At 43.5% G+C, this 15,837-nt stretch overlaps 1 protein-coding gene across 2 annotated transcripts in view; it reads right to left on the bottom strand.

The window, feature by feature from the left end:
• FAM120A (family with sequence similarity 120 member A) overlaps positions 1-15,837 on the bottom strand; it is a 103,303-nt gene that overhangs the window by 43,326 nt on the left and 44,140 nt on the right. For both annotated transcript variants that reach the window (XM_059927063.1, XM_059927064.1), the window contains exons 6-7: positions 9,824-9,921; positions 9,302-9,579 (exon numbers count right to left, since the gene is read on the bottom strand). In XM_059927063.1, the coding sequence (XP_059783046.1) occupies positions 9,302-9,579; positions 9,824-9,921 (376 nt within the window). The remainder of the gene's footprint in view (positions 1-9,301; positions 9,580-9,823; positions 9,922-15,837) is intronic.

Here is a 15,837-nt window from a genome sequence, read left to right as displayed (position 1 = left end):
TAAAATCCGAGAGAAAAGCAGCTACTACGTGAGTGAGCAGATAAGAAGCTGGACAAATTGATTCGTGAATCAATTATTTGCTGAGTGTCTACTGGTCAGGACATGTTACGTGATAACTGTACCAGGACCTGTGAAATAGGGAAACAGACAGTGGACAATCTTGTCATACATACATCCAAAGTGAGTATTCCATTAGAATGTGGTATAGAGCTGCTTAAAAGGTTGGTGACTTTTATTCTGTGAAATTTTAGAACAAATTATTTGGATATTTACATGTTTTATAAAGAAACATAACATTTGTTACCTACAATTTTAAACATTTAAGTATAACATATCAATAAAATGCACACGTGAACAGCTTAATGAATGTCCACAAACTGAACACATCATGTAAGCAACCAAATCAAGACTCAGGGCTGACATCCCAGGATCCCCTTCTTGACCTGCTCCAGACACTGCCTCAAGGGCAACGGTTATTCTGACTTCTAACAGCAAAGACTTCTTCTATCTGGTTTTGAACGCGATATAAAAAGAATCATGCGATTGTACACTTTTTGTGTCCAGGTGTCTTGGCTCAACAATACTATTGTACACAGTGCTGGTTCGGTCTCAGTGCTGCATGCATTCCATTGTGGGGGCACGCCACAGTTGGATCTGTAATCCAGCCCTGCAGGAGATCCCTGCCCTTGATGCACTTAGTATTTTGTTGTTCTTGTGTTAGCCTTTTGGGAGGGAATGCAGTGAATCTCAGCATAGTCTAATTTGCACTTCTCTGATAATGATGAAGATAAGCATCTCTCCATGTGTGACATCTTCTTTTGTGTTGTGCCTGTTCAAACATTCTACAATAGGTGGAGAATGTACAGAATGTTCTTATGGACTTATAGGAAGAAATTATACGTTCTGGATACAAGTTCTTGGTAAGGTGTATGGACTGCAATTATCTTCCATGCCCTACTGGACTGCCACCCTTCCCTCTTTACAACAGATTGACGTTTTTGTATACATGTGATGCCTCATCTTGTACGACTTGGCTGCAACTGGGTGCAGCCTTCCCTGACCACCCCATCCTTGCTATTCTCATTTCTGTGTTTCCTTCATGGCATGCATCATATTCAGCACTATTTCTAATTACTGTCTGTTTTCATCATTCAATTATAAACTCTATGAAGATAATAAGACCTTATAGTCACTACTAAACAGGTGTCCAACAGTTGAATGAATAAATCACATAACTGTAGCCTACAGGTATATGGCAAAGAAGGTATAAAACCTGGGTTTTATATGGGTACAGTGTGGTGGGGAGACCATACCAACACTACTCAAGTGGAAAGCTTGTCCCACTTAAGATCACATAGAATTTTTATTTATAAATCTTAGTTTTGTTTTATATAGATTATCAAACTAAAAATAATGTAATAATCTAAATGCTCATAAGACCTTTTATTTTTATTTATTTATTTATTTATTTATTTAAATTTATTTTTTTGGCTGTGTTGGGTCTTCACTGCTGCGCGAGGTCTTTCTCTAGTTGTGGCGAGTGGGGGTTACTCTTCGTTGTGGTGTGCAGGCCTCTCTTGTTGCGGAGCACGGGCTCTAGGCACGCGGGCTTCAGTAGTTGCAGCATGCAGGCTCAGTAGCTATGGTGTGCGGGCTCTAGGGCATGTGGGCTTCAGTAGCTGTGGCTCGCGGGCTCTAGAGCGCAGGCTCAGTAGTTGTGGCGCACGGGCTTAGTTGCTCCACGGCATGTGGGATCTTCCTGGACCAGGGCTCGAACCCGTATCCCCTGCATTGGCAGGTGGATTCTTAACCACTGCACCACCTGGGAAGTCCTTCATAAGACCTTTTAATACTGTACTATAAAATCTAAAATTCTGCCTGAAAATAATCTTGACAATGGCCAATTTTTTTAAAGTCCAGAATATCTCAATAGGATAACTATATCACTTTACAACTTAAGAAAACAAAATATTTGAATATAACAAATGCCTTGCTTTGAAGAACAAGATAGATTAGAGATTTCAGAATTATTTGTATATTCAGTTAGGTTCCATTCTATACAACTGCTCCCACCTCATAATCACATTTGGAACTGCTAATGTCAATGTGAAGTTTCATCAGCTGTGCCCTGGGGAGACCTGCTGAGACCCATGCAGGCCACAGGGAATTCTGCATGTGTTCTCAAGTTGAATTTTCCTGCTCACCCCAAGGCAAAACTCTCTGCTGGTAAAATTCAGGTTGAGAGAGAAGGAATCCACTCACAGCCACAGCAAAAGTGACTGGATTCAAACCCAGACCCACCATTCCAGACATTACCACATGCTATTACCAAAAAGCCATAAGATGCGCTTATGACGCAGCAGGCAATCAACAGAAAAGAACTACCCTCGTACCAGATTGGTGGCAAGGAGAAAGGCCAGCACCACACCACTAGGTTCTGCGGACTCTCAGGAGGCGATGCGAGGCCTCACTGCATTCCAGGACACCTGGGGCTTTTTCTGCAGTAAAGCTGGTTGAAAGTAGCCAACTCTCCTAACTACTGAATTCTCTCCTACACATTTTTGTAGTCAGCAGGTTGGTGATGCTAGGATGGAAATAGACTGGTGTCCATTTACACCAAGTGTAAAAGTGTCTGACCGGTCACATGCCCCCCTGCCATGGGTGTGGTTTGTTGTTATGGAACAGAAAAGGAAGATAGCATTTGCCACAAGCTGACTTACTTGTCAATAGGAAAGAAAGAAAAGTCAAATAAAACTAAAGGGAAGGGCTTCCCTGGTGGCGCAGTGGTTGAGAATCTGCCTGCCAATGCAGGGGACACGGGTTCGAGCCCTGGTCTGGGAGGATCCCACATGCCGCGGAGCAGCTGGGCCCGTGAGCCACAATTACTGAGCCTGCGCGTCTGGAGCCTGTTAATCCAAAACAAGAAAGTCCGCGATAGTGAGAGGCCCGTGCACCGCGATGAAGAGTGGCCCCCACTTGCCACAACAAGAGAAAGCCCTCGCACAGAAACGAAGACCCAACACGGCCATAAATAAAAAAAAATAAAAAAAAATAAAAACTAAAGGGAAGAAGCAAAACATGAAAGATCAAATCTTCAGTAGCACTATCTAGTATATGTGTGTAAGGTCACAGATATGGTTAAATCATGTAAAGCTTCAACAAGCATGCATACATTTTCATTTCCATATGCTCCCTAACTCGGGAATGGAAAGGAGACTTGATCCACAGCCTGTTCTCATTCAACAGACCCCCAAGAATTCTGAGGAAGGGACCTGGCAGTCAGGTGCTCCTACGACAGAGGGTGAAGATTTGAGCTCCCTGACAAGGGAAGCCACAAGATTATCACATACAAACACCCTAGGTACAGTCTCCCTGTGCCCCAAATTAAGCTAGCGTCACACATTCAGATTCTTTCATAAAAAGCTGGTAACAGAGAAGTACTGGTCTTGTTCCTATGCAGCAGTCAGATGGGCCTCTTGTTCCGAATGCTACTCTTTCGTGTTTGTCAGGACTTCTCATGCTTTTCCCACCCAAGTGAAGGTTCAGAGACACCTGAGTCAGATGAGCTCGACATAAAATGCCTACATGGGTCAGTTGGTGGCTAGAACAAATACAGACCCTCTCCCTATGATGGCATAGATAATTATTAATTTTTACCGAACATAAAAATTCAAAATAGTTTTTCTGAGAAGATATTAGAAATGTTACCTTATATTAAAAAATCAAAATATAAATGTAAAGTAGCCATTTGTCTGGCACAACAGCGTAACAATCTGAAAGGAAAATGTGCAGCTGTATTTAGCCTGTCTGGGACTGGGTACCCTAGGGCAGGGTAACATGTAATTGTCTTTGCAAATCACACAGTTTCTTTGGAGAGGAAGCCTGACAGGACTCAGAGTAGAACACCAATACCACTTAAAGGAAAAAAGATGCATTAGAAGAAGCATGTTTCCTAGGACACCAGATCAAGGGCGCTAAATGAAATTCTTTAGGTATTTTACATTAAGAATGAAGTCATATGTTTTGGTATTTTACTGGACCATAGTTAGTTTTTAAATAATAGTGATAGCTGTCACTTACTGTGGTTACTCATCAACTGATTTAAATCACAAACAACCCAGAGCCCTCCCATTCACATTGGGCACATTGGGCCCAGGGAGCTCTAGGTCACATAACCCCAAGTGGCAACTGGTATCTAGCAAGACAAGCCATGGGAGCTTGGGGTATTGGGTCCTGACAGCACTGGGTCTCTGCACTGGTTAACAGTCTCTCAGGCACTGACAGCGACCTTCTATAGCCCAGATCTGGTCCCACAGGGACCACATGGGGGCATGCAAAGCTTATACAACTGATGCCGCCATGACACGATACCTCGAAATCGATGTGTACGTAAATGTACAGGGAAAGAGAACAAATCTATACAAATGAAGTCACAAAGTGGAGAAAAATTAAGTTAGTCTTCTCTCCTAATAGGACTTTTAAATATCCATTTAAAAATGTCAGTAATGACATGCAAAAACACTGAAGCAATATTCAGTGTACACATACATATTTACACATATACATACAAATAAGAATACATACTTACAGAAGTGTAGTCAGTATAAAAAGGAAAAAAGGTAAGTTGCTGTCCCTAAGATAAGATCTGATTATTGTAAAAACCCTATGTTAGTATATGCAGTAAAAAATAAGGTGTTTGAATATTCACCAATCTTTTGAAAACAGTTGTCTCTCTAGAGGTGGGATCACGGGGGAGTTCCTATATTGTATTTTCTAATGTTTGAATTCTATAACTGTGTATTGAAATGGTAATTAGAAAGAAGATACAAAATAACTGAAAACTGAAAATTAGCAACCTCAGATCACACTCAAATTCTAAAAGCCAATAAATCTATGAAAATAATATAAACACCTCCACAAGAATTCAACTGTAATTCTTAATTCAACCAAAATAGAATTACAAAGATTTGACAAAGACCAGGAAAGAAAGACAAGAATACAGCCTGAGGTTTGGTTTGGTTTTGTTTTTTACATTTTAACCAATAATAGAGAAAGAAGTATATGTTGATGATACTCTAAGGAAAGGAATAGGAAAAAAAAGTTATTTTGTTAGAAGGCAACACACTCCTTTCTTATTTTACTTCAAAATAATTGTCCTGGAATAGCTGCCCAGGCACCGGCCTATGTCCTTTGACACACAAAGAACCACAGCAAGAGCAGCAGGCTGCGTTTCTACAGAAGCGAAGCCACCAAGGAGACTCGGGACAGCTTCAGCCCTGGCCCGGACACCCGACTCACCATAGCTGTGTGCAGGGGGCCTCTCGTAGCCTAAGACTCCTTGTCTGGCACAGACCTGCAAACCCTGCAGGGACACGTGCTGACTTCAAGAGAACAACAGCCCAGGAAGTCCATTCCAGCAGTGTGATGGGAAAGACACCTGAACACTCCCAGCTGAAGAGACTAAAATGCCGGGTAAGGTATTAAAAAAAAGGGAGGGAGATAAAGGACAGGGCCTGCCGAACGCATACATACACACATACAGCAAAGGTGCCACCATCTGAACCTGAAGACCAGCCAAGAGGCACTTTCACACCTGGCAACTCCTCCATAGGACACCTTAGCACGTACTTCCTTTCACATCAGGACATTCTTTGGAGTGGCTCCACGGTGTTCCCTATAAGGAATGTCTCTATTGTCTGCATTTGGGGCATACACACATCTTTTGCTCTTAAATGCTCCCCCACACCCATCTTTGCACACAGATGGTGCAAACCCTCCCAGGAGGAAGATCCACAGCCCTCAGACACCTGTGGGTCGTGGTGACCACAGAGACCGAGGACCTGCCAGGAGAGCCTAAACCTCGTGTCCCACCAACTCCACCGATGTCCCCCACTGAACTTTATCTTTAAAAACCAGTGTTTGCCAATTTTATAGGTTAAAGAAAGGTACCTTGTTATGTTTTAAGTTGCATGCCTTTGATTTTTTTTTTAATGAGAGTGAACAACATTCTTTCGTGTTATTGACCATCTGTGTTTCCTCTGTGAACTGCATGTGTATATTCTTTGCCATATAAAGCAGTTATCTTTTTAACTTGTAGGAAGCTGGGTGGTTTTTTGGGGGGAGGGGCTTATTTGGGGGCGTATTTTGGGGAGGCTTATTCTGTAACAGGCCCCATTACCCGTCAGCACCACCTTTAAAAAAAAATGCTACTGCTTTTCCACTGGGGAAATGAGGTCATTTATTTTGTGATCTCCCATATTCAGGATTATTTCCCGGTACTGCGGGGAATATGGTGGAAGGAGTGCAAATGCCTGAGGGAACTGAACAGGAGAGGGCACACCCAGCCAGGGCCGGTGCAGGCCTCCCTCCTCTCTATTGTACAAGTCGGTGTCTTAGGGTAGGGCAATTAAAAATGTTTCTACAGTCAATCTGCAGAAGGTGGTATGACCAGAGGCACTTCAGTTCAACTGTGCAGTAATTTCCCCAGCCAAAGGGCCTGGCCACCCAGACACCTGCCCATCCCCAGGACAAAGAGCACCCAGATTGGAGCAAATTCATTTCCAAAGAAACGCTGGGATCTTTCTAGCCCCAGGACCATTCCAAGCAAACACTGTGGATGCTTCCCATCACTCTCAGAGCAGAATTCAGAATGTACGCCACCCAGCCTCCACCTCACTCGACACCGCAGCCACGCTGGCTTCCCCTTCCTCCACCCCGCACTCGTCCAGCTCTGCCCCCGCTCCGTCACAGCTCGAATCCTGCCTCTCAGGAAGCAATCCCTCCTCCAGACCAACTTGTCTGGTGTCTGCCTCGCACACTCACCACTTGGGTTATCTGTTCGTTTGTCTACTCACTTCTTTGCAGGCCTCCCTCAGCACGCCATGTCTGTGCTGCCTGCCACTATGCTCACCGGTAGATGGCAAGGGCTCAGGTGTTGCTTGGCTAAATGAATGGATGATTTCTTTCCCTTAAGACCATCCTGAGAGCACAGTGCAGATCCAGGAGTCCCAATTTCAGTCCAAACCAAAGGTAAACCAAATCCTGACTTACTGCCCCTACTTAGTTTCTGAACTAGGAGGGCAATTCTCTGTCCTATGCACGGCCTCAAAAGTGTACACACATAACTTCAACCGGAATCCTCACCCTGAAGTCGTGAACACTACCCTTCTTAGCATCCTGCCACAAGTAAGGGATGCCCATAATCAGATCCTACTCTGGCTGGCTTATGATCCTGAAGCCTCTGGTACAAGCTCCCTGTCCCCTTTTCCTTCCCTCCTCCCTCTCAGTTTTAACACACCTATCTCTTATTTGTTATAATAAATGGAAAAACAGATTCAAGGAAATGAAAACATTGCTAAGCCACATAACTTGATCCAGGCTTAGCAATCTTTCAATTCCAGATTGTGGATGTGCTCTGCCTTTTTTACCACATTTCACACCACGAGAGGGTGAGATGCCCATGCCATCCCCACATATGGAGTTCACCTTCCAGAGGCGCCTCCAGAAAAAAACAGTAAAAATGCCCCGAGTTGGGGGTATAGAGAGTTAAGTGCTACAGAGCTCAGAGGTAGGAGAAATGACTAAGACTGAGGAAAAGCTCCAGGGAAGGCAACACGGATCAGAACCTTTGGGAACAGGGCAGAGTTGAGTATGCACAAGAAAAGGGAGGGGCTCTCATGCAATCTTATCCACTCAAGTTCAACTCATATCCTAACAGGGCAGCTTGCCAAATTAAGCAGGCAACTCACATTATCTCCGCATCCCTACCCGAAGGAACAGGATCACCACTGGACCTCCCCAGACCAGGGCCTCTCCTGGCTCACAACGCTCATCACCTGCACAGGACTCCAAGCCACAAACAGTGGCTTTGTGTCTTATTTCTACCTGTGTTTCAGAGTCTAGAAAGAATGTTTCTTACCAAAATGAACCTGCCTACAGATATCTTGGTCTTGCTGACATGAGTCAATTATTAAAAGAAAACTCAGAGTTCCTTAGTGAGTGAAAGGGCTCCTGAGACATCTATCAGCTGTTCTCATACTTCTCTCTGCTGAAGAGTCACATGGTCTCATTTACACTTGCAGATTTCTAAGCCCCAACGCAGCAATTCTCATTCAGTAGGTCTTAAATATATTATCTTTCTAGAAGGTTAATTTAAAAGTTTGAACGCTAAATTACAACTTTTTCCTTCATTTTAGAATTTTAGGATTGCACATACAACAACTAAATATTTATGCATTTTATGCTTCTCTGTTTCACAACAGCACACATCCCCGGCTGGCAGCAAACTCCTCAGTAACTGCCGCCCAAGGTCAGCAGACTTGGTGCCCATTTTACAGATGGAGAAAAAGAGGACAAAAGAGGAAGAATCTCTGGCTTCAGGTGACACACCCATAGAATTTGCAGGAAGACTGGAAACTGTGTCTCAGAATTTCTTACAGCAGAAACTGACAGAGCAATAACTAGCCCTGGGCACCTACTGTGAATCAGAGTTCAAACCGAGGAAAAGGAGATGCAGATGTAAAGAAAAGAAAGACTCTTCCTTTCTTCTTTCTTTTTTTGAATCAGGTTTCTTAGAAACATAAGATTATGTAAGGGGAGGAGGAGGACTGTGAATTTTAAGACTTTCTCGATCAGATTCTAACAAATTTAAGTATTTGAAAATGCATTTATTCAGGGACACACATTGTTTAAAATACTCCTTCCACAGGGAGAATTCCAACCTGGGTCTGGCAGCTTTCCATGGTTTTGGTTGGGTGAACAGTGTTATTTCAAGAACAGTCCTATGAGCTGCTGAGTTGGGGTTCAAGTTGCTGAATTCAGAAGGAAAGGAAATTCTGATTCCCCTTCAATCCAGGAGCCAAGAGACTGAAAGCCACAGGAGTCTAACTTAAAATGCTTTCTGGGGGTGGGACTAGGGGAATCACAGCCCAAAAGAGAGTAAGGGTCAGGCAGAACTTGACCAGATAACTTAACCACGTTTGGTGGTCACACAAACTAATTTTCCTAAAATTCCACCCAAAAAGAGCGGGGTAGGGGGTGGGGGACGCCAAGGCTTTGGGCTGGCATAGTACAGATTTTCAACCTTGGAAGCCTCAAGGAAACATCTAACCTTTTCTTTCGGTCTGAGGAGTCTTGGTCCAAGCACAGAGTAACTGTCACCTACCTATAACAAACAGCATACTTGAGCACAACCATCGGTGCCGTGGGCTGGCCAGCCAGAAGGCGGCTTCCCTGGGGACTACAAGTACTTAAGAAGCTGCTACACTTCCCGGAAGCACCAACTACTCCATACACCACTCACTTTGCAGCTCCTCCACTGCCTTCATCATTGTCTGAAGATGATGACGTAGAAGAACCAGGAAAGTATGCTGAGTCCACGTGATTGGGACTGCCGCTTGGAGCTGGGTTGATCGGGGAGGACCGTTCATACAGTGGGGTATGCTTTCCTTCATGAGGAATGTTACTGTAGTTCTGCTCAGTCAGATTCTTTCCGCTGGTTTCCAAGGTGAGAGCCGGCTCAGCGAGGCTGTATGGGTGTGGACCCTGGCCCGGAGCACCAGGGCTGGGCACCTGGGGGGCCTGAAACAGAGGGTACGGATCACACATGCATACACACTGCCTGCATGGCCCCGAACACATTAGCATAACCCGGCCTTGGCTAAGTTTTAATTCAACAAACACTGTGAAGCAGGTGCTTCACATATCATGAGTTGAAGAAATTATTTTAGCATTCATCAAGATTTGACGCATATGCAGCTTTCAAGGCAGCTGTCCCGCACCAAGGCTGGGCAGACCAGCTGAGGAAGGAAAGGAAAGGCCTTACCACAGGCTTTGCTTGCAGAGAGGTCTGTGGAATGTTGAGCATCTGGGGGGGGACATACGGTGGCACTATCCCAGGCATTCCAAACGGATTTGGTCTGGCTGTTTCATCAATATGGAAAGAAAACAATAAAACAACTGTGAGCAGAAGAACATTCCCCACGACACAGCAGTGGCCAGCACACATCTCCATCTGTCTGGCACCTCCTCAGGTGCCAGCACACCACTGGCCCCACTTCCCAGAAACCTTCAGAAATTCATGTTTAACATTAAAAATACTTAATCTTATGATGACCAATTTTATACACTGGGGCTAGAATTCTAACTTCCAAGAGTTTTCAATTAATGTCTGATGGTGTTTTTGCTTTTGTTCATGTCCCTGAATGCCTGGCTTGTCTCTGTCTTTAACTTAGCAGGTGTTCTTATTCTCTCTCCGCTCACTGCTGACAAAGCTGGAAGCCCTGTAGTACTCTAAGCACTAAAGGAACAAAAGAAGGACACAGCACTTCCCCTTCCATACGTGAAACAATGGAATTTTTCTATTTAAACTAAAATTAGGTTTGTAGCTACTAGCACACTTTTAAACGTAAAAAGTGAAGTGTGGTAGTCACTGCCTATACTTTTGGTTTGTTTTCATCGTTAAGGAAACCATGATCAGGTTACACATGCATTATACATGCACTGCAGGGTCAGTAAAACTTGGGATTCTGTGCTCCCTTAGAAAATGACTTTATAAAACCTGTTCTGATGTATGCTGGCATTTGTTCTTCATTATCCTTGTGCTAACTTCTAACAGTGAAGCACAGAATGGAAGCCACGTAGAGAAGCGGCCCCAAACACAACGTCAGGCAGGAGTGGGTCTCATGTCAGCTTAAAGACATGACATAAAGCAATCAACTCGGCCCAAGGTTCAGAAACCTCCATATCCACAACACTCAGTCTCCTTGCGGGCCTGAGGAGAGGTGGGGGTCAGCACAAGCAAGGCCAGTAGGGCAATGCCCCCAGCATGCGGTGATGGGGGATGAGTGTGGCCTTCATGTCAAAGACACTTCAAAATATCATGATTTACTAATGTGATAAAAATGAGGAGACTCTTCAGGGCTTTGTTCACTTGCTGAACAGTTAGGTGTGGCGTGCCTGAGAGGACAGGCTGCGAGGGCCAGCCCAGGGCTACTACAAGACCCGGGGGTGTCGTCAGGACTCAGACTGCAGGAGACAGAGAAAACACACCCAGTGAGAACATACAACAGACCCTACTGGTGCCCCCACGGCCACACCGTCTCTTCCTTAGGTTTCTTTTAAAAACAGAACAAAACCAAGCCTAGAGCTACCTCAACGTGAATGTCATTTATCAGGAAGAGTGCTTTTCTAACCTCAAAACCTGAGGGACATCAGGTGAGAAACACACAACCCGTAAACCACTACCAACTTGTCAAGAAAAATAAACACACATTTAATTTAACTAAAAAAAATAATAAAGTGCCCCAAACCCTCCCTCTCATTTTCTGAAAGGAAACTCCCACTGATGCCTAACCTGAGGCTCCCTGAGCCAATCCAGTCCTGGGCCGCAAGGACACTGGGAGCACTGAGGTTTGGGCCGTTGCTCACTTCTTACTACCCCACAAGACTCATGAGCCTCAGAAGCCATGATCTGTTGGAAGATCCCATCTCCAAGCGCCTGGTGCTCAGGTTGGAAATGCCATAGCCCTCTGATCTCAACTCGCATGAACAGAAAGCTTGGCCCAGCTTCCACTTTCCACTGAACAGAGATGGCTGCGGGACAAGTAGCTGGGAATGGTGACGCTGGCACATGTGCATGTGGGGCTGGTGTCCCATCTACACACTTGTCCACACGCTCACATACACACAAATGTTCACCACACAGACACACATGCACATTCAGCTGCACTTGCACACACAAGGAGACACTCTTGATCAAACAGTAAGTCCATGAGTTACGAACTTCCGAGTGTGAGATAGGTGATGCCGTAACTGTTAAAGTCCCTTCTCAGGTGATTCTGAATTTTAGCCAGATTTTGGGTGAAAGAGTATTATGAAATCCACTCAAGCTCTAATGCTGTAACTTAAGTCACTGTAAAAAGTCTAGTATACAATCCCTTGTAGCTGACCTGCCATACTTAACTTCAGAGTAATAAGAATGAGAGACTGGACTCTTCAATTATGCAGCAGCATTCAAGTGAAGATGAACATTTATGTTTCACTCTATTTTTGGCCATTATATGCTATAAAATTCCTGAAAGCACAAACTTTCCTCAAAAGAAAAAAACAAACAAAAATAAAAACAAAAAGAAAGAAATCCCTCAAAACAAAAACACACACAAAACTATAACTTAAAAGCAAAGATTTCCAAGGAAAGAACATTTTCTAAAATCGTATTTCAATCACTGACCTCAAATAAACCTTTGAGAACCCACAGGACTAGTTACTATTCTGTCATAACCTAGTCTATGAAGTGAATTAATTTGTCTACATTTCTCTGATGGCTGCAGAAATGCCTAATAAGCGAGGGCCTGCCTCTGCATACTGCATGCCTTCTTATAAATCAGTTCTTGTTCTCAATGCCCTAGTGCAGCTTAAGCAGAGTCATTGTCTGTCTTCTGTGTGACAAGGACATCTTTCTCAGAACTGACACCAGTTCACAGAGTGGAGATGAACACCACCAGTTTCTCATTCTCTTCCTTTCACAAATACTTACTAAGAGAGGTAGGCCTTTGTTAGAAAAGTATGCAGAATGAAGACAGACGAAAGGGAAAAAAGTATTTAATTAGTATTTGAAAAATATTTTCATAATTTAAAAATATTTAAATATTAAAGACTTTGAGAATAAGAGAAAGAAAGCATGCGTTGCAGCCCTTACAGCTGTGCTTAGTTAGCTGGGAACTCTCATAGATAAGACACTCTGTGCAGTATCCACTCCCTTGAATTACTCACTGTGCCTGTATGAAGCTAACCAGCTTTTCTCTAAATTAAAATAAGATTAAAAGAAGGAATGGCGTTAACCAAAAACTCTACTGAGAACTAGTCACCCCTACCCCAACCTAACGAATATTCATCTATTACTGGGCATGTTACTGTGAAGATGTTACATTAAACAAACAATAGTAACAAAGTAATATTTTTTTAATTCCATAATTTAGATGGGGGCTGATGCATGATTTTCAAGTGTTACACAAAAAACATAGCTTTGAAAATTTAAAGAATAAATAAACCAATATATTCCCTACCACCAACACTAGTTTTCAATGCTTGCAAAAAAACAATGCAAAATTTTCAAACTATGTTAACCATGTTGACATATTTACTCAATACCAACATTCTACAGAACTTAAGGTACAAAGTTAGATGAAGGGGAATTTTACGTAATTTGTTTTCATCCTCTCCCAAACAAATAGCTTCCGAAGGCAAGCTGGGGTGGGGGACAGCGGGAACCAACAGGACACTGGTGTGGCCTATGAAGCCTGGTAGGCCGGGCATAGCCAAGGAGGCACTGGGGCTTTTGGGAAGGAGGAGACAGAAATCATCCCAGCTCTTAGAGGACTGAACCTTGTCAGTTTCTACAGAGTACCAACTCCCAAGAGCTCAGAGCTGGGGCAGCTGATGCCTACCTGGAGCCACAGTGCTGGCAAGGCCCCACAGGAAGAGTCAGAGGCCACTGTCCAGGAGAGAAGCCCTCACAATGGAAGGCTAAGTATAGGGCAAATTAAAGTAAGATCATGAATAAAGCAAGTAGGCACCTGAAAGAATTATGAGCAATGAAAAAACTTAACCTAGGGAAGCACATTTCAGGTTAATATATCAATAAATAAGACTTTTCTGAGAACTAGAGCTGTTCAACAATGACAAGGGCTGCTTTGACTGCTTGACTGTTGGTGTAGGAATATACCATGGTCAGGAGGTATCCTGGTGCTTACACAGCATCCCTGGTTATCCAAATCTCTTCTGTCCTTGAGTTTGGATAGCACGTGTGTGGACCTCAAAGGATACAGCATTATTCAAATCCACGTGATACCTGAGTCTTGAAGAGCAAGAGTCTGAATAGTGAGAAACTTATCCCAAATTTTATCCAAATCTATTAAATTCCTGAGTTCACTTAATCAGGTTTGAATCGTAGGCGTAAAACAGCAAAAGAAAAGAACTCTTAAATCTCATTCAGCCACCTACATGGTTTTATAAGTCTATGATAAATCAAGACAAAGCAGTTTCTGTCCATCTGTGAATTCTAAAAAGCACAACCTAAAAGAAAAGTCTAAAGGCCTTTATTTGGAAGTCACTGATAAACTGAACTAGCAGTCCCCTTCTGTCACTGAATACTGAGAAGCCACCAACAGACCTGATGACAAGCTGTGCCCATCTCAGGAAGACACACCTTGCAGTCTTTTAAACCAGACAGCAACCGAAAGGAGATGTATTTTCAGTTCTTCTAAAATGACTAACTTTCAGGTTTTTAAAAAAAATGACCTTTCAAAAACCCGTAAGACCAGACAGCCTATAGCACTGCATACCACATCAACTGAAATAAACTGACTAAAAACCGAATGAAAGGTCACAGGAACAGACTGAGAGAGTCCACTGATCTACATAGGAATCAAGGAGAAAGAATAAGTGGACTTCCTATTTAACGTGATAGCATCTTAGCTTCTCTTTGGCAGCATCTGTTCTGTCAGACCCCTCGGGGCTTGACATCAATGCCATTTGCATTAGCTTTAAAAAGATAAAAATTGAAAAAGATGAACATGCACACATCTCAAAAACAGCAAGTACAGAATGACAGGTACAATACAGCATTTAATTAAAAATCAAAACACTATGATTTATTATTCCATACGAGGTAAGGAACTATAAAAACCATTAGAGGGGGACAGACATGACCTTTCAGAACAGCCTAATGTATTTCTTTAAAGACATTTGTTAAACCTGTTTAGTGGGTACCCTAATGCTCATGATACTATCCTTTGTATTTTTCAGTTATATTTAAAGCTTTCCATAATAAGAAAATTTAAGCAAAAACCTTGGAAAGAGTGGGTTTAGTAATCAAAACTTTAAGAATGAATATAACTTGCCAAATTTCAAAAACTTATTAGTAGAGTAGAGCAACAGTATAATATCATATACTTGGTGACAAAAAATTTTTAAACTGATCATTATAACAGTAGAAAAACTGAAAATATTCTAGTGATGACCACAGAACATGGTTAAGTAGATTACAGCACATCCCCACTGTGGAACATTAGACAAGCTTTAAAAATACTAAGGCAAAAAAAAACAAAACAAAACTAAGGCAAACCTTTGTGAAGTTACAGGGAAGCTCCAAAGGCACACTGTCCGGTGGGAACAGGGCAAGTTGCCTTATAGTATGTACGTCAGTCCCACTATGGGTCCTGCGGCCTGGCTACAGCCAGCACTTGCAGCAGGCCTGTGTCACCCCTGCATAGTGAGCCTGGGCGCATGGACGATGGCAGGTGGACGAGGTCCTGAGGGCCATGTCACCTGGCATAGGGTAGCAGTGACGCTGAGGAGCTCAACAGTTCGAGCCACAGGAGCAGCGCGGGCAGCGTTCTGATCTCTCTCACTTCTGCTCCCCGGGCACATGTGCACATGCCATCGCCCTCTATTCTGGGCAGGTCACGTTATGGACTCTGCATGACCTCTGTGTCCCACAGTGGACCCGAATGAGTGACCTTGGGTCCTGGAGACCTAACAGCCTCTTCTCATCAGCTGAGGAAGCCCAGCAGATGCCACATCCTTCTTCACAGACTGTGTCTTCATGTTCAGGGGGGACACTTCCTGACCATCACCTCTCATGCTGGGAGTGTGTGTTGTTGGGGAGGTAGAGATGTATTTTCAAAAAGACTGTCAACACAACCTAGAAGCCCAGCAACAATCAACAGAACAGTTTGGTGAGCACTGTGCAGACTGTGTAGCCTCAGGGACCCACCTTCTCAAGACACCAGGAAGTGATGCCTTCCAGTAAGGCCATGGCTCAGAATGAGGGCCCAC

Source organism: Balaenoptera ricei, chromosome 6, assembly GCF_028023285.1.
Source record: "Balaenoptera ricei isolate mBalRic1 chromosome 6, mBalRic1.hap2, whole genome shotgun sequence".
Classification (NCBI taxonomy): domain Eukaryota; kingdom Metazoa; phylum Chordata; class Mammalia; order Artiodactyla; family Balaenopteridae; genus Balaenoptera; species Balaenoptera ricei.
This window is presented reverse-complemented; position numbering and strand designations above follow the sequence as displayed.